Source organism: Grampus griseus (genome assembly GCF_964374135.1).
Source record: "Grampus griseus genome assembly, chromosome: 7".
NCBI lineage: Eukaryota > Metazoa > Chordata > Mammalia > Artiodactyla > Delphinidae > Grampus > Grampus griseus.
The window spans coordinates 881,511-905,237 of NC_139001.1; the positions used below are offsets into that span (position 1 = coordinate 881,511).

General features: G+C 65.8%; 1 protein-coding gene across 18 annotated transcripts in view; it reads left to right on the plus strand.

Moving 5' to 3' along the window:
• Positions 1 to 804: 804 nt before the first annotated feature.
• KIF1A (kinesin family member 1A) overlaps positions 805 to 23,727 on the plus strand; it is a gene marked incomplete at both ends in the record, with an annotated part of 67,157 nt that continues 44,234 nt past the window's right edge. For 8 of the 18 annotated variants that reach the window (XM_082658282.1, XM_082658283.1, XM_082658284.1 and 5 more), the window contains 15 exons: positions 805 to 910; positions 8,810 to 8,886; positions 9,965 to 10,144; positions 10,879 to 10,944; positions 11,308 to 11,486; positions 12,558 to 12,669; positions 13,924 to 14,001; positions 14,242 to 14,307; positions 14,753 to 14,770; positions 18,283 to 18,358; positions 19,321 to 19,399; positions 20,045 to 20,187; positions 21,813 to 21,946; positions 22,840 to 22,919; positions 23,164 to 23,239. In XM_082658282.1, the coding sequence (XP_082514408.1) occupies positions 805 to 910; positions 8,810 to 8,886; positions 9,965 to 10,144; positions 10,879 to 10,944; positions 11,308 to 11,486; positions 12,558 to 12,669; positions 13,924 to 14,001; positions 14,242 to 14,307; positions 14,753 to 14,770; positions 18,283 to 18,358; positions 19,321 to 19,399; positions 20,045 to 20,187; positions 21,813 to 21,946; positions 22,840 to 22,919; positions 23,164 to 23,239 (1,470 nt within the window). Of the gene's footprint in view, positions 911 to 8,809; positions 8,887 to 9,964; positions 10,145 to 10,878; positions 10,945 to 11,307; positions 11,487 to 12,557; positions 12,670 to 13,923; positions 14,002 to 14,241; positions 14,308 to 14,752; positions 14,771 to 18,282; positions 18,359 to 19,320; positions 19,400 to 20,044; positions 20,188 to 20,559; positions 20,587 to 21,734; positions 21,947 to 22,839; positions 22,920 to 23,163; positions 23,240 to 23,727 lie in introns of all 18 variants that reach the window. The other 10 variants (XM_082658271.1, XM_082658285.1, XM_082658286.1 and 7 more) reach the window with 3 other exon arrangements.

The window sequence follows — 23,727 nt, forward strand, 5'->3', positions numbered from 1 at the left end:
GGATGGTGGTCTCGGGGTCTTCATTACTCTGCTGGGGCTGCCATAACAAAGTACCACAGACTGAGGGCTTAGACAACAGAAGTGTATTGTCTCACAGTCTGGAGGCTGGAAGTCCCAGATGTGCAGGGTGGTTCCCTCCAAGGCCGTGGGGGAGAACCACTGCCTGCCTCTCTCCTGTCTTTTGGCGGTTTACCCCCAGTCCTTGGCTTGTAGACCTCTGTCTTTGTCTTCACGTGGTACTCTCCGTGTGCGTCTCCTTTTATAAGGACGCTGGTCACCCTGGGCAGGGCCCACCTCACTCCAGTGGGACCTCATCTTAACCAGTTATAGTTCCAGGACCCTGTCCCCAAATAAGGTCACGTTCTGAGGTCCTGGGGTTTAGGACTCAGCATGTGAATTTTCAAGGGATACAATTTAACCCATGACATGGCCTGACCCTCCCTCTGCTAACTTTCCACAAACACCTGTTTTCGGTCCCACCCAGCCGCTGACCTTCAGAGGCACCTGGAGTCTTTCCGGGTCCCAGAGAGCGAATCGGCTGTTTCTGGTTAGGCTCCAGCTTTCCTAGGCTCCTCTCATCCCGTTGGCGTTCTTTCCTAAAACTCGCGGCATTTCTCACCCGCAGCTGCCCTGCTCCGTTCCTCTTCCTGTGGACTGGTTATCCGAGCAGGTGTCACAGCCGGAAACATCTGCGCTGCCCTTGTGGATATTGTTTCTAACTCGCGTCTCCCTTTTTCCCAAGGTGTCTCCTGTGCCCGCTGGGGCTCCCGCCGCCACTAGGAGTGACCCACAAAGGCCGCAGAGATGGCTGGGGCCTCGGTGAAGGTGGCGGTGCGCGTCCGCCCCTTCAATTCCCGAGAAATGAGCCGCGACTCCAAGTGCATCATCCAGATGTCCGGAAGCACCACCAGTGAGTATCGCGGCTGCCGGGCCCTCGGGGTTGCCGTTGCTGCTGGGCCCTCGGGGCCGCCATGGCTGCTGGGCCCTCGGGGCCGTGGCTACTGGGCCCTTGGGGTCGCCGTTGCTGCTGGGCCCTCGGGGCTGTTGCTGCTGGGCCCTCGGGGCCGCCGTGGCTGCCGGGCCCTCGGGGCTGCCGTGGCTGCCGGGCCCTCGGGGCCGTGGCTACTGGGCCCTCGGGGCCGCCATGGCTGCTGGGCCCTCGGGGCCATGGCTACTGGGCCCTTGGGGTCGCCGTTGCTGCTGGGCCCTCGGGGCCGTGGCTACTGGGCCCTCGGGGCCGCCATGGCTGCTGGGCCCTCGGGGCCGTGGCTACTGGGCCCTCGGGGCTGCCGTGGCTGCCGGGCCCTCGGGGCCGCCATGGCTGCTGCTCCCTCGGGGCCGTGGCTGCTGGGCCCTCGGGGCCCTGGCTCCCTCCTGGTCCACCCGGGGTGTCGGTCTCCTGGGGCTGCAGTAACAAATGACCACAAACTGGGTGGCTTAAAACAACGGAAATTTATCCTCTCGTGGTTGTGGAGGCCAGAGTTCAAAACCGAGGTGTTGACAGGGCCACACTCCTCTGGAGGAAGATCCTTCTTGCCTCTCGTGGCTTTTCCAGTTGTGGCCGCCAGGTTGGCCTGCGGCCGCATCACCCCAAGCTCTGCTGTCATCACGTGGCTTCTTCCCTGCATGTCTGTGTCTTTGTGTGACCTGATGACCATGGGACGTACCCTAATCCAGTGTGACCTCATTTCAACAACTGACTACATCTTCAAAGGCCCTGTTTCTCACGTTCTGAGGTTCGGGGTAGACAGGAGTTCTGGCGGGGCCGCTTTTCAACCCAGGGCACAAGGTTCCTGTTTCTTGTCTTGTTTCAGCTGCGTTTTACTTTGTCTGCTCTTCTGTTTTGTTTCTAATTGAAAGTCATCTTAAGCCTTTCTGAGAAGTAGGAGGCCTGGGGTCAACAGGGTGAACAGGGAGTAGGAAGAGACAGAATGGCAATTTCGAGAAGGTCAGAAGGACAGGCATGGCCTCCAGGGCCCCTCTAGTGCGCAGGACCCGGCTGCCGGAGCCGCAGAGAGGACTTAGCCCCGGGCCTCCCCTTTTGCTCTTTCTGGTGCCACAGACTTTGTCCTGAGTTGGGGCACGTTTGCAGAAGAGTGGACAGAGCCCAGTGTGCAGCTCAAGGAGTTCTCAGCAGCACCCCACTGCTGAGAACAGAGCCATGCCGGCACCCGGAAGCCCCCCTCCCCGGCCCCACCCACCCTTACCCACAGGGGAGCCGGCATCCTTGCTTCTAACACTAGGTTAGAGGCTTGTTTGGGGTCCCCTGGAAGTCAAACCAGTGTTTGGCATCTCCTGCTGGTCAAGAGCCCACCTCCACGCTCGGTGACTTAGAGCAAGAATTCGCCGTCCTCTCTCCCAGCTGTGGGTTTGGCAGGGCTCAGCCGGGAGGTTTGCACCTGGAGCTGCTGCCGTCACCGCAGGCTCCCGTGGTGCGCCTGCACCTGAGTAACCCCACCCCCTCTGTCATCCACCGGGTTGGAGGGAGGGGCTGCCCCAGGGGAAGGGCGCTCAGGGCTGATGGCGGCTGCCGCCCTAGGCCTGTTCTGGGGCTGAGGCTTCGGGCGTGGCTGGGGGTCTCTGCAGGAGGCCCTGGAGCAGGTTGTGGAGGCCCCACTCAGAGCCTGTGGGGGGTCTGTTGGGCATATCTGGGGGCTCATAGTGACTCTGTGAGTGGGGCTGCCTCTGCTTGGTCCCTGGAAGCAGAACTGAGGTGAGGATTTGGGTGCCAAGAGCTTATGTGGGAGGTGGTCCCTGGATGCACTGCGGGGGTGCAGAAGCTGCGAAGCAGCAGGTGAGCAGGTGGCCGCCACGGGCAGCGGGGGCTCAGCTCGCTGGGACCCTCTGAATACAGAGTGCACCTCTGGGCTGTCCTCCCCAGGAAGCTGGGGGTCTTGTTCAGCTGCTGCCCAACGCGGGCGGAGGGTCCGTTCAGGTCCTGGCTTTCTTGTATCTCCAGCCTGGCCCCCTCGAGGCTGGAGAAAGTGCTCAGGAGGTGTGACTCAAGCCTTAAGGTGGGAAGCCAGGGACTGTGACCGCAGGTGGGAGCGTGACCCTGGGTGGGCAGGCGGCATCTGCACGAGGAGCTGATAGGGTTGCGGCCACATCGCTGTTGGGTGACCCAGGACATCAGGAATGGCTGTGAGAATCCCCGTCCATGCTGGGTCAGGCCCCAGCGGCATAGTTGCCACCTTAGACATTAGCTGGGGGTCTCGGCTTGAGGGGCTCACAGGTGACCAAACCCTACGGGAACCTGTAGAATGGACAGAAAGAACAAAGGATCAGAGGCCGACCCTGTGTCTCCCCTGGAACCTGGGGGCGGTCCAGGACAGGGTGGGGCAGGTGTCACAGAAGCAAAGAGCTGGAGATGATGGCGGGCTGCACTCAGGGGAACTTCTGATCCACCTGGGGCCTGAGAGACAGAGAGAGACAGAGACGGAGAGAGAGACAGAGACAGACAGAGACAGAGACAGAGAGAGAGATAGAGACAGACAGAGATAGAGACAGAGAGAGAGATAGAGACAGAGAGAGAGACAGAGAGAGAGATAGAGACAGACAGAGGGAGACAGAGAAAGACAGAGAGACAGAGACAGAGAGAGAGATAGAGACAGAGATAGAGACAGAGACAGAGACAGACAGAGAGAGAGATAGAGACAGAGAGACAGAGAGAGAAATAGAGACAGAGACAGAGACAGAGACAGAGAGAGAGATAGAAACAGACAGAGACAGAAAGAGACAGAGAGACAGAGACAGAGAGAGAGATAGAGACAGAGATAGAGACAGAGACAGAGACAGAGAGACAGAGACAGAGATAGAGACAGAGAGAGAGATAGAGACAGACAGAGACAGAGACAGAGAGAGAGATAGAGAGACAGAGACAGAGAGAGAGATAGAGACAGACAGAGACAGAGAGATAGAGAGACAGAGACAGAGAGAGAGATAGAGAGAGAGAGACAGAGATACAGAGAGAGAGATATAGACAGAGAGATAGAGAGAGAGACAGACAGAGGCAGAGAGAGAGATAGAGGGAGACAGAGTTAGAGACAGACAGAGACAGAGAGAAAGACCAGAGAGAGAGAGAGACAGAGAGAGAAACAGAGATAGAGAGAGAGAGACAGAAAGAAATAGAGAGAGACAGAAAGACAGAGAGAGAGACAGAGAGACAGAGAGAGACAGAAAGACAGAGACAGAGAGAATGACAGAGACAGAGAGAGACAGAGACAAAGAGAGACAGAGAGAGACAGACAGACACAGAGAGAGGCAGCCCCCAGCACACGGAAGCCTGCCTGAGGAGTGGCGTCGGAGGGCGGGGTGAGCTCTATTCCGGGGGGTCCCGGGCCAGGGGCTAGGGCGGGGCAGGCGGCTCCAGAGCCGGCCGGAGGCAGAGGCTCACAGGAGCTGGGTTTGGGCAGCAGCTCACGGTCGTTTTGTCAGGGTAGGAGCTGATCTGCCAGCCCTGTCAGCGGGGGCGGTGACGTACTCCTTGAATCTCAAAACGAGGGGCACAGCAGGAGACCCCAGTTCTTGGAACGTGCCACCCGGAATCTCCACTGTGACACAGAAATTAGAACGCTTAAAAGTCGGTTTAAATTCTTATCCTGTAATCATGGCCTTGATAACAGCGCTCTTCATCTGAAACACAGCAAATCTAGCAGTTCTGTGAGCCAACCAAATTGTATGTGATGTGTGCTTCTGTCCCTACAGCTGGGACCCTATTTCCAAATAAGGTCACTGTCTGAGGTTCCGGGAGAACACTGTTCAACCCAGGACAGTGCCTGGAGGGGAGGGACCCGCCCAAAACCACAGGGTGATGTCTTCAGGGCCGGGCCCCCAGCCTTCCAACTGGACCCTGGCAAGCTGGGCCCAGTGTGTGCTTTCAGGGAATGGACCACCATTCTGGAAGGTCCACCGGGACCCTACTGACCAGCAGCCCCCGTGCGGTCTCAAAACCTAACCCATCCGAGAAGTCGGCCCCATTTGCCATCACTATTCTAGAATGTTCTGGGCTCCAAATACAGTGAGACTGGGCCTGGGAGTCCACAGCAGGCAGCTTGGTTTTGCCAGGAGGTGGTGACGCGGTGCAGGCCTTTCTGTTAGCGGAACGGCTCCACACACGTGGTGTCAAAGGACGGACCCCGGGGGCCAGCAGAGTCCTGGTCAGCAGCCTTGGCCGACGGTGCTGGGGGCCTGCCGCCACTGGCTGGCCCCAGGCCAAGATGCCCCTGTACTCCCTGCCTTGAGCGGCCTCTCCCCGGGGGCCACCGTGAGAGTCGCGACGGGCTCTCCACTTGCAGGGTTAGGGTTGGGGTTAGGGCTGCCTGCGCCCCTCAGGGTTAGGGTTAGGGTTAGGGTTAGGGTCAGGGTCAGGGTCAGGGTCAGGGTCAGGGTTAGGGTTAGGGCTGCCTGAGCCCCTCAGGGTTAGGGTTAGGGTTAGGGTTAGGGTTAGGGTTGGGGTTAGGGCTGCCTGAGCCCCTCAGGGCTGAGGTGCTCCCACGGCCCAGGTGGGGAAACGAGGCCAGGTGGGGTCAGGTCAGCACACATCGCTGAGCTCCAGCCTGCGCCAGGCTCCACTCCTGGCATCGGGCCCCACGGAGCAGGGCAGAGGCTCTCACTGCCCTGGGGGTGACGCTCCAGTGGGGACACGGAGATGGAACTAGACGGGCCGGTGACAAGGGCCACAGATCGCAGTCAGGCAGGCAGTGACGGGCGTGGGGGGCCTTGCCGGGGGCGTGGAGCGTGGGGGCCAAGTCAGGTCAGTGGGAGGAGCCGTCGCTGAGGGCTCATGAGGACCGGCACGGCCCCGTGTTGAGAACGTCCCCGAGACTCCCGACACTGAGGTCTCGGTCTCCGTTTTCACGAGGCCCCTCGCTTGCTCTCTCTCTTCTCTCACACACACACACACACACACACACACACACACACACACACACACACACACACACACACACACACACCTGTCTGCCGATTTCCGTGGTGTCAGTGCTCTCCCCACGGTGCAAGCTACCCAGGGTTTAACCACAGACCCGTGGAATTCCGCAGAGCTGGGCCACGGCTCCCAGAAGGGCGGGCGCCGCACGCGGCTGTGGGGTTTCAGGCTCTGAGGACACGGCTTCCCTTGCTTAGCTGCTCCCGCCCCCTGTTCAAGCTGGGCCCTCCCAGCTGTCGCCTTTGTCCTCTGTGCTCCTGCAGCAGGGGCAGAGGGCACGGAGCCCCCCGCTCAACAGCCCGCGGTCCCGTCCCCCTCCTCAAACCCACGGGAGGAAGCGACCCGAGAGCTGCCCGGGAAGCCCCTCGCCACCAAATCGCCTCAGTGCCGGCAGGGGGCTGCCGTCCAGGCCTAGTCCAGGCAGGTCGTCCTGGTGAGGGCTCCCAGGCGTCGGTGGAGAGCAGGCCTGGGGTGGAACCTGGGGAGCGCCGTCCCCTCTGGAGCGCAGAACCCCATCTGTGATCACGGAGACACCACAGGACCCCCGCAGGACACCTGGGGGTCAGGACCAGGGCAGGGGTCAGAGCCACTCCAGGGGACCCCGCCCAAGGGGGAGGGGGCAGGTGACAGCAGTTCCCGCGGGCCAGAGCAGCTCTGCCTGGTGGTCCCCACTGCGGGCTCTCCTCGTGGCCCACTCCGCGTTCACTGACCCTCGCAGCCGGCTGTCCCCTGCCCACCCAGCGTTCCTTGAGCACATCCGTGCCCCGTCCCTGGTGGGGGGGTCGTCAGGGAGCTCCCGGTCCACACAGGGTATACAGCAGACGCCCCGCACCAGGACACAGTCAGAGCAAGGTCAGTGGGGGGGCAGGTGTCGCAGCCCGCGAGCAGGAGTGGCTGGGTGGGGTGGGTGGAGGTGGGGCACTGGTGGGCGCCGTCGGGGGCCCTGCCCAGGTTGCCTGCGCTCCGGAGACGCCGTGACTGTCGTTCCCATGGCGCCGGCGTTACCGTGCTCGGGTTCTGGCGGCCGCATCCCCAGGTCCAGCAGGAGTTGAAACCGGGATGGCGAGGTCTCTTCTCAGCCTCACTCCTGGGGCCAGCATGGACGTGACCCCCTCTCGGCTCCAAAGAAAGGGCTGTGATGGTCAGTCACCTGCTCCCTCCTGCCGGCCTCCCGAGGGTGCCGGGTCATCTCCCAGAACCCATAAAGCCTGGGGTCTGGGACCCAGAGCCGGTCGGCTCCTGCCCGCCAAGCCGTGGCCCGGGGCAGCTACCGAGTGGGGTGAGGCTGTGGGAGTCCCAGCGTCCCAGGGCTCCGGAGCAGAGCACCGTGGACTGGACGGCTTAGATGGCAGCTCCTGAGGTGCTAAGTCCCCGATCAGGGTGTCGCCGGGTTGGTGCCTTCTGGGGTCCAGAGGGAGAATCCATTCCCTGCCTCTCCAGCCCCGAGTAGTTTTCTGGCAATGCCGGCACCCTCTGGCTTGCAGAAGCACCATCCCAGTCTCCCCCTCCCCCTTCACATGGCCTCCACGCTACGTGTGAGTCTGTGTCAAATTTCCCCTTTCATGAGACACCAGTCATGTTGGATTAGGGCCCACCTGACTCCAGTATAACCGCATCCTTACCAGTTACGTCTGCAAGTATGTAAGTAAGGTCACATTCTGAGGTCCTGGGGGTTAGGACTCAACATGTGAATTTTGAGGGGTAGAATTCAACTGCAACAGGGCCAGGGCTTGTCCCCTTGGTGTGAGTTACAGGTCACCCTGGACATGTGCTGGTGGGGAAGGGTGGGGTGTCCTGGAGTCCAGAGAGGCGAGGCCCCCAGCCCACTGCAGCTGGGGAAAGCCAGTCCAAGGGGTTGGCAGACACGTCTTTCATCTCCAAGTAGGTGGGGGAATGTGGCCCTCAGATGGGATGACGTGGAGCGGTGGCCTGGAGCCCTCTCCCACCAGGACAGCCCAAGTTCCTGGTGGAGGTGAAAACCCCCGGCCAGGTGGGCCCTCGGGGGTCCTCGGGGTCCTCTACCCACACAGACATCGGGGGTTCAGACAGCGTCCCAGAGGGCAGCCTGGCGGGCGCGGGGGCCGCAGCCCCTTCTGCCCAGCCACCGAAGACGTGCCGCCCGCTGGGCCCGGGCCTCAGGGAGCCGAGACCTGTCCAGGGCCTGGGAACATGGGATGCCTCAGCCCTGCCTGGGGGGCTCCCGGGGTGCCCAGCAGGCCCGGCGGTGTGTGCCGGTGGCATTGCTCCTCCTTTGATGAACCGCCGTTTTGTGAGCACCGCCTCCTGCCAGCCCAGGTGCAGCTGCTGGAGGAGGGGGACGGGTTGGGAGAGGACCTAAGCAGAGGACAGTCCCACAGCCCCTGAGAGCAACCTGGACGGGACCTGCAGGTGCCCCGGCAGGAGGAGGGACACGTGTGGTGTCCCTGCGGGGGGACAGCCAGCACGCCCCCGACATGGATGAGCACGCGGGCGTGATGGGGCCCCAAAGCAGCAGGGACGCGGCTGTGACTGTGCTGCACCTCCCAGCGCTCGCATGCAGGGCAGACAAGACAGACCTGGGCTGGGGGGGAGTGGGGTGTGGACCCGAGAGGTGGGACGGGCCAGGGGCTCGAGGTCTGACCCAGTGCCTGTGCCAAGGGACTGTTCTGGGCTGCCTTGGCGGGGGTTGGGGGGAGGTCAGACAGGGTAGGGGGCAGAGATGGCTGGTCTGCCTGGAAACAGGGCCCTTGTCGCTGCCCATTGGCAGGGGGGCTGGCTTTGTTGGGGCCAAGGCCTCTGAGGACCCCGCCTCCCTGCCCTGGGGTCCCCCTCGGGCGGGCGCATCCAGGGTCAGCCTGTCCCTGCAGCACAGCGCTGAGCGCCATGCCTGTCCCCTCCCCGCAGCCATCGTTAACCCCAAACAGCCCAAGGAGGTGCCCAAGAGCTTCAGCTTCGACTATTCCTACTGGTCACACACTTCGGTAAGCCCAGGGCTGGGGTTCCAGGGGGTGGGCTGCTGCCGTGCGGGTGCCAGCGCAGCCCTGCCCGCTGTGCGGCCCTCAGCCAACGCCTTGACCTCTCTGCGCCAATGGGCCGAGGGACCACCCCGCTCCTCTGCAGGGCCGACTGGGAGGTGGGGGCACAGGTGTGAGGCCTGTGGGGAGGGGCCTGCTTTCCTGAGCCGCCTTGTGTGAGCTGTGACACACACTGCCCAGCTGCGGCAGGGACCAAGGGGCCATCAGCCCACTGGGGGCAGTTCCCCAGGGTCCTAGCCGTACAGCCGTTTGCCTGCCAGCCTCTCCTCTTCCCCAGACACCCCAAGCTCGGTGTCCGAAGCGGAAGCTGCCCCCTGGCGCCAGCCCCTGCACGCCCTCCCCCGCCCCCTGGAGCCTGGGAGAGCCCCGGACCTTGCGCCTCCACATCCCCCATTGGGCCTACACCAGTCCTCCCATCCCCCAGCCTCCTGAACCTGAGAAGGTGTCCAGGACGCCTGCCCCAGGGCCAGGGCCACCTCGGGTCACACCTTGAGCGCCTGGTCCCGGGACGGCCCCAGGGCTCCCCATTTCACCTTCCCCATCCAGCCCCGCCCCTCACGTCGTCAGGGTAATCCTGGGCCTGCCTAAAGTGACCGCTGTCTTCAGGACAGCGTCCAGGGGTGATAGCCAGGACCATGGACTCCTTGGGCCCCTGCCCTGCTGCCTCTCCAGCCCCACCTCGTCACCCCCACAGCTGCTACCTTGAGCACCACGTCATGTACCCCCGCCTCTGGGCCTTTGCACATGCTCTTCCCACTACTAAAATGCCCTTCCACTCTGTCTGGCCCTAGACTGGCTGGCTCCTCCCACCCTTCCCTCCGGAAGCTGCCTCCCAGGCAGGACTATTTCCCCTCTCCGGGTCTCCTGTGAGTGGATGGGCCGGGCAGGCGTCCCTCCCCACGGTGCTGTGGCCCTGGCGCCCGGAGGCCCTGGGTGCGACGCAGGCTCTCAGTGAACATCGTGGGCCGAGAGCCCAGCACGGCAGGCCCAGCCCCCTGCAGCTGCTACCCTCCTTGTCCCGCAGCCGGAAGACATGAACTACGCCTCGCAGAAGCAGGTGTACCGCGACATTGGCGAGGAGATGCTGCAGCACGCCTTCGAGGGCTACAACGTCTGCATCTTCGCCTACGGGCAGACCGGGGCCGGCAAGTCCTACACCATGATGGGCAAGCAGGAGAAGGACCAGCAGGGCATCATCCCGCAGGCACGTGGTGGGGGGGCCGGTGAGGGGGACCAGCAGGGCATCATCCCGCAGGCACGCAGCGGGCGGGGGGACCCGGTGAGGGCAGGACAGGCAGGCGAGCACAAGCTGAGACCCGGGAGAGCAGGGGGCCGGGAGGGAAGGTAAAGCATGGGGGTGGCGGGGAGGGCAGGGCAGGAGGGGCAGCGTGGGGCAGACGGGCTGTGAAGGGGCTGGAGACCCAGATCCGAGGGTGGGGAGCTGCGGGAGGGCCCCAGGCCTGGGCAGTGCCCACCATGGTCACACCCATAAGACAGGGAGGCTGGGACAGCTGCTGGTAGGGGCCGACTCTTCCTGGGAGGGCTGTGAGGGCTGGAGTTCCCGGCAGGGAGAGGCCCGGGACAAGGGGACGCCCACGGGGTGGGTCTCTGAACCTGAGCTGGTCAGTACTTGACCTGGTCAGGGCAGGGGAGAGTGCTGGGTGGTCTGTCGCATGGCAGACCCTCCACCTCATGCAGGCAAGGATGATGCAAGGAATAGGAGGGGATCAGACGTCAGCTGGGGGGCCCCCGAGTTAGCAGAAGACAGTGGCTCCTTGGCTACAGGCCGTCTCAGTGCCTTTAAGGTGGAGCGGGAGGGTGCGGGAGGGGCCCGGGAGAGCAGAGTCCAGCCTGGGTCGCAGGGGCCACAGCACCTCGAGGGGTGAGGCTCTGGGCACAGCCCAGCCTCACGTCTGGTGGTGTGCTCTGTCCCTGCAGCTCTGTGAGGACCTCTTCTCCCGAATCAACGACACCACCAACGACAACATGTCCTACTCCGTGGAGGTAGGGCTCTCCGTCACCCGTCCCTCGGAGCGTGGCTTTACTGACTTAAAGCCAGTGCCCGCCACCGGTCTGTGCCCTTAGCTTGTCATTCACGCGTGCATGTGGCAAACGTGCCAGCCCACGCCGGGCACAGGAGCGAAGGGCAGTGTCCGCTCTGCAGTGTCTGCTGAGCAGCTGCTCCGAGCTGCGTGGCCCGGGTGGCCCCGCTGTGACCGTGTTGGGTGAGCCCCCGGCACGGCTGTGTGTGGGGAGGGCCAGGCAGGGGGTGGGCTGACACCCCCACTGACATGTTCGTGCGGGGGGCCTGGCCGCACCGTGTGCTCCCCCCCCCCAGAGGTCCCTGATGTCCTCGCTGCCCCGCAGGTCAGCTACATGGAGATCTACTGCGAGCGTGTCCGTGACCTCCTGAACCCCAAGAACAAGGGCAACCTGCGCGTGAGGGAGCACCCGCTGCTGGGGCCCTACGTGGAGGACCTGTCCAAGCTGGCTGTCACCTCCTACAATGACATCCAGGACCTCATGGACTCAGGGAACAAGGCCCGGTGTGTGCGGGGTGACGTGCCCACCCTCCCTGCCCTCTCCCTCCCACCCGCGCAGCTCCGAGTCTCTCCGGGGAACACCTGTCCTTGGGGTGCCTGTTGGTATCCCCATGGGGTCTGTCCAGCAGCCCCCATGGAGGTGTGGGCCTCGTGGGCCTAAGGACATCAAGGGCACATGCCAGCCCATGGGGGCCTCCAGCTCCCCCAGGAAGGGGACGCTGTCGCCTACACAGGGTCTGCTCCTCTTGGGGGGTCAGGCTGTGCGCCCTGGGGGGTGGTGGCTGCCCTGGGTGGGGCCAGGCTGTGAGGACCAGCCCTGCCTGCTTGGAGGGCAGATGGCCCTCTGGACGGGCATGTGGGGAGGGTCGGCCACAAGGTGCTGCCGGCCACGAGCTATTGGTCTCCGTGACCACGCTGCCCTGGGCCTCCCAGCCTAGGAGGGTCTGCCCTGGTTGTCGTGGCAACAGTCCCCCTGCCTTCTGCCACGCAGGGACTCGCGGGAGGGTGAGGATCCCTGGCCAGTGGCCTACCCTGCACTCAGTAGGGGTCCCCGGGGGCTCTTCCACCTCTGTGGAGGCAGCTGTCGGGCAGCGAGCCCAGCCTGGGGGCTTCCCTGGGGGCTCTGCACGGCGGCGACATCGGGACCAACCACTGGCTTCCGCTTGGCAGCCTCGGGCCTTCTCCCCCAAGGCCGTGCTGGCCCCCCCGGATTGGCCGGTGTGGATGGACAGTAGAGCCCCCTTTCCCTTCTGGGGGCCTTTCCACGTCACAGCCTGCAGGCCGCCGCCCAGGGGGCTCTGCTCAGCCCCTGGGAGCAGGACATCCCCAGTCACGGGGCCCCGAGTGCCAGGCTCGAGTCGGGGCCGAAGGAGCCGCACCGGACGCCGTGGGGCAGGCAGTGTGGGCCCTGCCCGAGCCCTACAGGAGGCACGGTCGCCACCAGGCCGGGCAGGGCGGCCCCGGGAGCCCGGGGAGCTGACGTCTAGTGACCTGGTCAAGCGGGCCGGCAGCACCAGTGGCCCACACGCCCGACCACGGGACCCTGGGTGACAGTGTGTGGCTTCTGTTCCCCAGGACCGTGGCGGCCACGAACATGAACGAGACCAGCAGCCGCTCCCACGCCGTCTTCAACATCATCTTCACGCAGAAGCGCCACGACGCAGAGACCAACATCACCACAGAGAAAGTGAGTTCAGCCTCGGCGGGCGGGGCCCCGGGCCGGCGGGTGGGGAGGCCCAGCCGGGTGCCGGCCCGTGAGGCGTGGGCGCGGGCCGCTCCCTGCCCAGCCCGGGCCTCGGTGAGGGGCTGGCCAGCCCTGCGAGACCACCTCTTCTCGGTGTTTGGCGCCACGTGGCTGGGGAAGGGACTGAGTGGAGGGGCCGTGGACCCTGGAACAGCCTCCTGCCAGGCGGTTATGGTGGAGACTGTAGGCCCAAGGAGGGACGTCTCCGGGGCAGCCCCACTGGCCGGAGGTGCCTCGGGGGCCTTTGGAGGGCGGTGTCGAAGGCCGCAGGTTGTGAGTGCCCGTCACAGGCTGGCCGTGGGCCCTGGTGCAGGCTGGGGGTGCCCCTCACCCCGTGGGCACCGGCATCTGTGAGCACAAAGGAGAGGCTGTGCTGAGCGGCCCTGCCCACTGCCCCCGCCCCAGATGCCTTTCCCATGAGCCTTGGCCTTGTCAGTGGACCCAGGCAGGCGCCTCGTCTCCTGGGGCCTTTATCCAGACACGCTGACTGTGGGCGCTGCAGGGGCAGTAGGGCGGGCGCCCTCCGTGGCTCTGACCCTAAGCATCTCGATTTCTCTGACTGGGCACCCTGCCAGCCAGGCCCTGCTCCCGGGGGCAGCACCCTGAGGTCCACAGAGTGGCTGGGGGAGCTCGGGGTGCTCAGTCCCCGATGAGGCTGGGTCACCCCGGCCTGGCGCCGTCCTCCCCGGGGCCTGGCTGTGGGCTGCCTGCAGCTCCCACCCCTCGGGCTCAGGGCAGCTGGCAGGCCCACCAGGCGACTCCTGCCCGCAGCCCTGGGCTTCCCTGGGTGCATGTGTCTGCCTAGCCCGGGCTGGGCGAGTGCTGGGGAGGGAGCCCCTGCCCAGTGCCCGGGCGGCTCCGGGGGCAGCGGGCAGTGGGGGAAGGGGCTCCCGGAGCCAGGTTCAAATCCCACCACACGGTGAGCCTGGTCTGTGGAACGGGTGATAGCGACAGTGACGTGCAGGTGACGAGCGGCCAGCAGGCAGGGAACAGCTGGGTGCCAGGTGCCCGGGGCAGAGGCCGTGCAGCCTCCCAGGGAAGGTGGCCTCCTCCTCAGAGGAGCTGAGAGCAGGGCCGCTGTGCTCCGCAGGGTTGGGCGCTCCGGCCCCAGGGAGGGGGGCCCCTGCAGGCCGCACCCAGGGGAGGCGGGTCCACGCAGCGTCACAGCTCCTGTGCGTGACACACGTGTCCCCGCAGGTGAGCAAAGTCAGCCTGGTGGACCTGGCCGGGAGCGAGCGGGCCGACTCCACGGGGGCCAAGGGCACGCGCCTCAAGGTAGGGCCGCCCCCACCAGGGTCCCCACCGACTTGCCGGCGGGGCCTGGCGCCCAGTGGCTGCAGGGCGTCTCGGGTGGGCGCCCCCTTTGCCCCTGCTCTCGTGGGACGGGGAAGCGGGAAGGGTCAACGGTGCAGGGCTGGGCGCTGGGTCTCCATCAGGGCCGAGTGGTCAGGCCCGGTCCTGCCGGAGCGAGGGGCCTGAGGCCTCCTGACGCCCGGCCTCGTCTTGCCCGCGCAGGAGGGGGCCAACATCAACAAGTCCCTGACCACCCTGGGCAAGGTCATCTCCGCGCTGGCCGAGATGGTGAGCGGCTCCAAGCGCTGCGGTCGGGTGGCCTCGGGGGTGGGGGGCCCTGCTGGGGAGGTGCCGGGAGCGGCCACCTGTCCCTGCTGTGGGGCCAGGTTCACGGAAAAGCCCAGAGGCTTGGAGGTGAGGGGGTCCCCGGGCTGGAGATGGAGCCACGACCCTGTCCCTCCCCCGAGCCTCAGTTGTCCCACCTGTGAAATGGGGACGTGCCGCCTCCCCACAGGGCCCTGGGGGCGGCCTTGGGCTGCGGGCGGGGCAGGGGCCTTGGGTGGCCCCCGGGCTGTCGGGAGGAGCCGGGACCCCCGGGCTGAGGGGCTGGGCCTGGGGGGCGGTGGAGGGGAGGCAGTGTAGTGCGGGGGGCTCGGGCGGCTCGGGCTCCCCCCACCGCTTTGCCCCTGGGCCCGGCGTGCTCCGTCCTCAGACCCTGTCTTTGCCTCTGCAGGACTCTGGGCCCAACAAGGTAAGCATCTTCTTCCTCGCTTCTCGGGGAGCGGGGGGGGTCTCAGCCCTCTCGGGCGGGCGGGGGGTGCCTGAGAAGCAGAGCCGGGCCGGGGCCGGTGTGGGGAGAGCAGCCCGCGGGGGTGGATGAGAGATGGCGGGAACTGAGATCATGGTGAATGAACGGCGAGGAGCCTCGTGGAGGACAGAACGGGGCTGCGAGGGTGACCCTGAGCAGGAGGGTGGCCTCCCGCCCGCGTGGCTGGGGGGCCGGGGGCGTCGTGGCTCCGGGGCTGGGGGCTGGGGAGCACCCGGGGGAGGAAGCACCGGGCGGGAAGCCCGCCGAGCGTGTGACGCGCTGAGGTGGAAGAGCCTGGTTTGTGTGAGGAGCGGTGGGAGGAGGCGCGTGCGGTGGCGGGGGTCCCAGGAGCGCCGTGAGGGGCTCCGTGAGGAGCGGAGAGAGCGCGCGGACCGCGACACCGGGCGAGGCTGTGAGAGGAAGCGTGAGGCGCTTCGGGGGCAAGTGCGAAGGGCCCGTGTGATGGGCTGTGTGACGAATTGTAGGCAAGCGTGGCCCGTGTCGGGGGAAGCGAGCGGGTAGCTCTGTGAGGAGGCGGAGGGACTCTGGGCGCTGCGAGGAGCTGCGTGAGGGCTGAAGGGCCACGTGTGATAGGCGCGGGCATGTGTGCGGCACTGGCAGGAACTGTGTGCAGAGCTGTGCTGCAAGCGTGACGCTCTGTGCAGGGACTCTGCGTGAGGAGGCGAGTGAAGCTGCAGCACAGCGGGAACTGTGAGGGGCTCCGTGAGGAGCTGCGAGAGGAGCTAGGTGTGGACCTGCTGTGTGAGGAGACACGTGAGGACGTGTGAGGTCTTGCGTGTGGCGGGGAGAGAGCCGTGCAGAACCTGGGCTGTGAGAAACAGCGTGGGGTGGGACCTGGGAGGGGGCCTGTGCAAGAAGGTGTGAGGAGCGTGTGGGAACATGTGCAACGACAAGCAGAATCGTTAGGAAGCGTGCGGATTCGGGGGAACTGTGGAAACGTGAGAGGAAGTGTGGGAGGTGGTGTGAGGACCTGTGAGGGACATGCGTGTGGAATTGTGTGGGGACGCGTGAGAAGACGTGTGGAAGTGCGTGAGGGAACCTGTGGGAGCTCTGAGAAGCTCTGAGTGGAACTGGGAGGCACTGTGTGCTGAAGTGTGTGAGGAGCTGGGTGTGACTGTGAGAGACTGTGGAGGTGTGAGAGGAAGTGTGAGGAACTGTGTAGAACTATGAGGAACTGTGTAAGAAACTACGTGAGGAACCGTGTGAGGAACCATGTGAGGAACTGTGAGGAGCCGTGTGAGGAACTGTGAGGAACCATGTAGAACGGTGTGAAGAACCATGTGGGGAACTGTGTGAGGAACCGTGTGAGGAACCGTGTGAGGAACTGTGAGGAGCCGTGTGAGGAACCGTGTGAGGAACCGTGTGGGGAACCGTGTGGGGAACCGTGTGAGGAACCGTGTGGGGAACCGTGTGGGGAACCGTGTGAGGAACCGTGTGAGGAACCATGTGAGGAACCGTGTGGGGAACCGTGCGAGGAACCGTGTGAGGAACCGTGTGGGGAACCGTGTGAGGAACCGTGTGAGGAACCATGTGAGGAACCGTGTGGGGAACTGTGCGGGGAACCGTGTGAGGAACCGTGTGGGGAACCGTGTGAGGAACCGTGTGGGGAACTGTGCGGGGAACCGTGTGAGGAACCGTGTGGGGAACCGTGTGAGGAACCGTGTGGGGAACTGTGTGAGGAACTATGTGAGGAACTGTGTGGGGAACCGTGTGAGGAACCGTGTGAGGAACTGTGAGGAGCCGTGTGAGGAACCGTGTGAGGAACCGTGTGGGGAACCGTGTGGGGAACCGTGTGAGGAACCGTGTGGGGAACTGTGCGGGGAACCGTGTGAGGAACCGTGTGAGGAACCATGTGAGGAACCGTGTGGGGAACCGTGCGAGGAACCGTGTGAGGAACCGTGTGGGGAACCGTGTGAGGAACCGTGTGAGGAACCATGTGAGGAACCGTGTGGGGAACTGTGCGGGGAACCGTGTGAGGAACCGTGTGGGGAACCGTGTGAGGAACCGTGTGGGGAACTGTGCGGGGAACCGTGTGAGGAACCGTGTGGGGAACCGTGTGAGGAACCGTGTGGGGAACTGTGTGAGGAACTATGTGAGGAACTGTGTGGGGAACCGTGTGAGGGAAATAGGAAGGGACTGTGAGGGGCTGCGATGGAGACTTTGCAGGAACAGAGCGAGACCAGTTTGGGGGCTCAGCGCCTGGAGCCGGGAGCGTGGGGGCCCGTGGGCGATGAGGCCAGAGGGCCGGGCCTGACCCGCTCCACAGCGTCACCAGGAAGCAGCTGACTGTGATCTAGCGGAAGCGGCCATGGGTTGGCCGGAGGCTCAGGAAGACTGACCGCAGCTGGCTGCGCCCTCGGGCTGCCGTGTGAGGAGCCACTGGCAGGAGGGGCGGCCGCGGTGGCCGGCAGGATGGCGGAGGGTCGGGGCGGCGAAGGTCCTGGAGCTGAGGCACTCGTGGCCGGGCGGGCAGAGTGGAGGGAGCCACCAAGTCAGAGGCGCCGATTGGGCTCCTCATGGGGTGAGCGGGTGACCGTGGGGCATTTACTGTGGGAACGAGGAGCGCGACAAACGTGGCAGAGAATTCACCCTCAGGGGTCAAATGATCAAGCACAAGGTGGAAGTGGAGTCTCCGCACCCCCCAAGTTTGCGGTGGGAAGGAAGCTGCGCTTTGGTGGCCAGACGCCGCCACACCTGCTCTCGCGGGGGAGCCGCCCCCCAGCGGCGGGTCTCGGAGCGTCCGTGACTCGCGGGCCCTGCAGGCTCCCCTCGGGGTGATGCGTCTGTGCCCTGAGGAACGCCCTCGCGGGGCCCTGGGGGCCGCTGCGGCTGCCGAGCAGACGCTCCTGAGGCAAAAACGTGCGCGAACGAGGGAGGCGGGGAAGCCCCCGCGCCGCGCTTGGTGGTGCCCGCGGGAGCCCCGTCCTGACGGGGGTAGCGGGTGCCGAGGGGGACCAGGTTGCTGGGGGCTTTGGAGCCGCTTAGGCGGGACGGGCCCGGGCCTGGCGCAGGCGCAGGCGGCTTCGCGTGCACGGGGAGGGGACCCGCAGGGCTTCCTGCAGGCGAGGGGCCTCTTGCCCTCCGTCAGCAGAGCTGCTGGCGGTGTTTGTGGGGCGATGGGCTCGCGCTGGTCCTTCTGACAGCGCGGAGCGAGGACGCACTGGCCCCGGCCCCTGGCATCAGCCCGCCCGGGCTCGGCCGGCCGTGTGGCCCAGACACACTGTGGCGACGGAGGAGGGGGGAGGCCGGAACGTGCTAGCAAGTCCCTGGTCGCAGCCCGAGCGGAGGCACTGGGACTGGGGGGCGGAGAGGCCCTGGGAGCAGCCCCACCCCCAGCCCCAGGCGCCTGGACTTCGGGGACACACCCGTGCTCGAGCCCCTCTTCCCTCCCCCTGCGGCGGCTCGGGGCTGACCTTGATGCTCCTCTCCCGCAGAACAAGAAAAAGAAGAAGACAGACTTCATTCCCTACAGAGATTCGGTGCTGACCTGGCTTCTCCGGGAAAACCTGGGTGAGGACTCGCCCGGCCCGGCCGCCGCCGTCCCCCCCGGCCTGGGCGGGTGCCCACGCTTTCCGGGCTGTGCGGCGAGCCCGGGGGCTCCTCCGGGGGCCCGGGCCAGGGGTCAGCAGTAGGTTAACGACGCCAGGCCCGGGGACCCGGATGGCCCTCGGGGCTGCACATGAGCAGACACTGTGTCAGAGCTCCTGAGCCAGGACCCACCCTCTGGGCCTCGGTGATTCTGGGGAGCCCCGGCTGGCTGACCCTGCACCCCAGAACCAGCCTAGCTGGTCCGCGGCTCGGGCCAGCGTCGGGTGCAGTGGCCGGCCTCCCGGTGGAGGAGAGGGCAGATGGGAGACCCCGGGGGCAGGTGGGCCCCCAAGAGAGGACGCGAGAGTCACAGGAGTGAGTGTCCCTTCACCTGAGATGCAGCCTGGACGGAGGCCTCTGCCCCAGGGCCACACCCAGGTCCCGCCCCAGGGTGGGTGGGGAGGCCCTTCACAGCATGGCACCCCGAGCCCTTCGCGGCATCGCCTCGCAGTCTGCTGGAGGCCACACCCTGGGGATGTGGTCCCCGGGACACAGGTCCCTGTGGGTCCGTGCGTTTCCTGATGCTGGGATCCACGTGACCCGAGCTGGGAATCTGACATGAAACGTTAAGAAACGTATCAAATAAGAAGGATAAAAGTGAAACGTTTATGGAGCAGAAACAGTCCTTGTAGTAAACGCCATAAAACTCTCCACAACTTTTCTCTTTATTATGGGGAGGGGGAGGCCTGTTGGTTGTAATGTGACCCCAAATGTCGGAAAAGCATGGTTTTATGTAGACAAAAAGTGAGCAGGGTGCCCGGCGCGGTGAGGGAGGCCGGCGCCTGCTGTCTGCTCACCTCCCAGCTACGCCTGTGCGGGCGGAGGGCAGGGGGCGCAGCAGCGGGGCTGACCCTCCTCTGGGACCACCTGCTCTCCTCCCACAGGTGGGAACTCGCGGACGGCGATGGTGGCGGCGCTGAGCCCCGCAGACATCAACTACGATGAGACGCTGAGTACCCTGAGGTGTGTCCGCGGGGCGTGGACCCTCCCTGTCCCCCACCAGCCGGCTTGGGCGGGAGTGGATCCTCCGGGTGCCTCCTTGCAGGGCCGGCTCACCTGGACTTCTTAGGCTCCAGATGGCTGGCAGGGCACCTGGTGCTTCCGGGCCCCATTCCATTTCCCACCGCGTGTGGCCTCGAGTGGCCCAGGGCCCTGCCACCTGACCAGGAGAGCTGGGCTCGCGGGCTGAGCGGTTCGCCCCCACCCGTGGTCCACAGAGCCGCCGGGGTTTTTAACGAGCCACGGGGGGGCAGGCATGTCTGAAGGTCCCTCCGGCCAGGGGCCGTCCCGGGCTGCGGGAAGCAGCTTGGCGGCCGGGCTCGGCGCTCTGGCCTCTTGGCTGCCCCAGCAAAGGACTGGAGTGCAGGTTAGATTCGCAGCGTCCACCTGGGACCACAAGTCCAAACGCGGAGGCCTCGCCGTGTGGAGCAATTTCCACCCCGTCCCTTCCCCTCCCGGGGCCTCGGTTTCCCCAAGTGGCAAGCCCCCCGTAGGTCAGTGGCCCTGGTGACTCCCTGTCGGAGATGCCCCTGCAGCTGGGCGCAGGCGGGGCTCCGGGTGCCCTTGGCCGCCGGGCAGCACAGCCCCCAGCCCCCCTCTGCCGCCCAGGTACGCGGACCGGGCCAAGCAGATCCGCTGTAACGCCGTCATCAACGAGGACCCCAACAACAAGCTGATCCGCGAGCTGAAGGATGAGGTGACGCGGCTGCGGGACCTGCTGTACGCCCAGGGGCTCGGTGACATCGCCGACAGTGAGTGTCCGTGCCCGCCCGTCCTGGCCAGGGCAGCGGGGCTGCGGGGCTGGGGCAGGTCCCGCTGCCCTCGCGGCCCCTCTGGTCCGAGGCCCAGGCTCTGCTCCGGGCTCCAGGCAGAGCCACCGCTGGGTGGGGGGCCGGGGTTCTGGACTGGGCCTGGGGAGCTGCATGGTTCGGGTTTGCCGCTGGCCCAAGCAGGCCGGTGACGGTCTCCCCGGAAGCCACAGCGGCCGGCCGCGGTGCCGGGGTTGTCCCCCCGTCCCGCTGAAGACCACCACCACCCTACCTGATGCCCGGCCTGCGACGGCGCCCTCTGGAGACAAACCTGTTCTTCTGTTTCTGTCTCTCCCCCTCGCCTCCCCCCCTTAGCCAACACTGTGCCCGGAGGACCCAAATGTGTGTATCCCCTCCGCTGCTCTCTGCGCATCCCTGCTTCGGCCCAGCCCCGCGGGGCCTAGGGCAGCACGGTGGGGGGGCGGGGCGCACCCACCCCTCCTTGGCCTTCCCCCCCTGGGGTCTGGGGGACCTGAGCCCTCTCTCTCACGGCACCCTGCGAGCCGTGATCCTGGTTCACCCTCGCGTCTGCTGGGAAACTGAGGCAACCGGGAGGCGTGGGGCAGCCGAGGCCTCAGGCTGAGCGCGGCTGGGGTCAGGCTCTCTGCCCGCCATGCTCCTACAGGCCTGAATGTCAGCAGAGGCTGGGACAGCTCACAGGGCCGGGTCCATCCCCGACTCCTGGCTCTGGCCCCCCTCTGACCCCACCCACCCTGAGGCCCCTTCCCCTGGAAACGCCAGGAGTGTGAATGCGGCCAGGTCCTCCCAGCCTGCGTCTCCCGCCGGCTGTGGGCCCGGCTCCCCGGGCAGGAGCACGCGCTGGGGCCTCCCCACCCCAGGGGCCACAGGGCGCCCTCAGTTTCCGCAGTGCCCGTGCTGTCCTATGTCTGCCGCTGCTCTGCTGTGTGTCTGCTTCTGCCAGGAGGGGCCTGGGCACCTCCCGCCCCAGGGGCTGCGTCAGCCCCAACTCCCAGGCCTTGGGGGGCAGGGAGGCTGGGGTGGCGGGGGGCCCAGAGCAGCTTCTTGGGGTGGAGGAGCGTGGGCTCCCTCGGAGGTCCCACAGTCCACGGCTCGGCCAGGCCGCTCGGCGGGGCGGACAGCACCGCCCGCGCCCGCAGCTCGGGGTGCGTGGCAGGCTGGTGGGTGGCGGGCTCGAGGGGCGGAGAGGATGAGGATGAGAGTCAGGGCCTGGGTGCAGGGGGGCCGCTGGGCAGTGGCAGCAAAGGGCAGTGGGAAGGGGGGCAGGGGGGCAGGGACGCCGGTGGCCCGCAGGCTCGGCATGTGTGCGGGGGGGGAGCGGAGGCCCTGGCGGGGATGCCGAGGGACCTGGTGGCGCAGCCGCACCGTGGCAGGGGCAGCAGTGCATGTGCTCGTGCGGGTGCCCAGCTCCTGGTCCCTGCTTGCTACCTTCTCTTCACCTGCTCTTGCTTTTTCCCAACTTGGTCTTTCTTTTCTCTCCTCCCGTCTGTCTTCCCCGCTTCCTCCCGTAGACGCGTCCGACCTTGAGAACAGTAACTGTAACCGTGGCGGGGTGGAGCTGAGCGCAGTCCCTGACAATCTCTCCACAGTGACCAACGCCCTGGTGGGCGTGAGCCCGTCGTCCTCGCTCTCGGCCCTGTCCAGCCGTGCCGCCTCTGTGTCCAGCCTGCACGAGCGCATCTTGTTTGCCCCTGGCAGTGAAGAGGCCATAGAAAGGCTGAAGGTGAGGCAGGGCCGGGCTCGGACCTGGTGGGCGCTAGGCCAAGACCCCTCCTCCTGGATGGTCGCAGGCGGAGGTGCTTGGTCAGAGGCGAAGTGAGCCATGCGGGGGGGCACGGGGGGCGTCTCGGCCCCCGACCCCAAGCACCCCGTCCAGGGGGTCGGTGCACCCTCTCCAGGACCGTGGGGCCCGTCTGCTGATTAGGGCGGGGGTCCTAGGGCCTCTGCGCCCTCCCTCCCGGGTTTCCGTGCTTAAACCTGCTCTTGCATGGTCTTCACCCTCCCGGCCTGGCCACGGCGGCCTGCGTTCAGGGTTAGGGTTACTGGCTTCCTTCAGCGAGTGGGTACAAGGTGCCGGGTGTGAGCGGCGGACGGCGAGCCCAGACGGAGGGGACAACGGCACAGGCGCCAGACCCGGGCTGATGAGGGGGTGGGCTGTGCGGCCACCCTGGGGCGTAGGGCCCACCTGAGGTGTGGGAGGCGTCCACCCGGGATGGACCTGGGGTACAGAGGCCCACTGGAATGCGGGGGCTGGGAAGGAAACGGGGAGGCGGTGCTGGTGTGGGAAGTGTCGTCCGTCTCACCCGTGGTCCAGGGGCACGCGAGCCTCAGAACCGGTGTCAGCGTCTCCCTGCGTGTTTGTTTCTCCCTCTGGGTTTATTCTGCCTTTCCCTCTGTTCTCTGTGTGTCCACAGCAAAGACACGCGTCCTTTGCACGTCTTAGCCCTCAGCCCTTCACCTTGACCTTTCAGACTTCGAGCAGTCTGGATGGACCTGGGAATTGGGGTGCTGGACCCTGCAGGCCCGGCTACTCGTCTCTCCTTTGCCTGGCACGCAGGCCTCTGTCTACTGCCTGCCCCCCCGCGCTGACCTCGCTCTGCTCTGTCTGCTCCCCAGGAGACGGAGAAGATCATCGCTGAGCTCAATGAGACCTGGGAGGAGAAGCTGCGGCGGACGGAAGCCATCCGGATGGAGAGGTGGGCGGTGCGGGCTGGGGGCCGGCAGCAGCCCTGTGCTCAGCTCTCGGCTCCTGCACCCAGGGGTGGCCGCGCCCAGTGCAGGACACACCTGTCCCCTCTCATCCAGTGACACGCCCCCCGCTGTCACCAATGGCCCCACTGAGCCGATCCCCAGTCAGGGGACCAGTCCCTCAAGTGGACACCTGAACTCACTGACCAGATGAAAGATTGTGCGCGTGCTGACCCCCGCTCTATCCCCCAGGGAAGCACTGCTGGCCGAGATGGGCGTGGCCATGAGGGAGGACGGCGGCACGCTGGGGGTGTTCTCTCCCAAAAAGGTAGGAGCCGGCCATTCTCTGGGCTGCCCCGATGTGGACAGGGCTGGGGGACCTGCGGCCCTTGGCAGGTGTCGGCTCCTGGAAGGTCAGCAGGGTCCTCCTGGGAGCAGGGAGAGCGGCTCCAGGCACCCGGCCAGGCTCACCCGCAGCCCTCCCTTCCCTGTGTGGAGCCTAGACCCTGTCTCCTCATGGTGGGATGTCCCTATGGCCTTAGGACGTCAGAGAGGTCACTTAGCTGCCTGAGGGGTGGACGGGGTCCTGAAACAGGTGGGGCCTGGACCCCCCAGGAGCCTGTAGCCCTCATGGGCAGGGTCTGGCTGTCCCAGCAGGGACCCCTCTTCTCCCACCCAGGCCAGCTTGCCCATGGCCCCGGCCCTCAAGTGGAGCAGAGCACCGCCCCCTGTTCAGTAGCTCAGACGGGGCGAAGCATGAACATCAGGGGAAAAGTCTCTGTGTGATTCTAGGACCCAGACCCCCACCCCCATGCC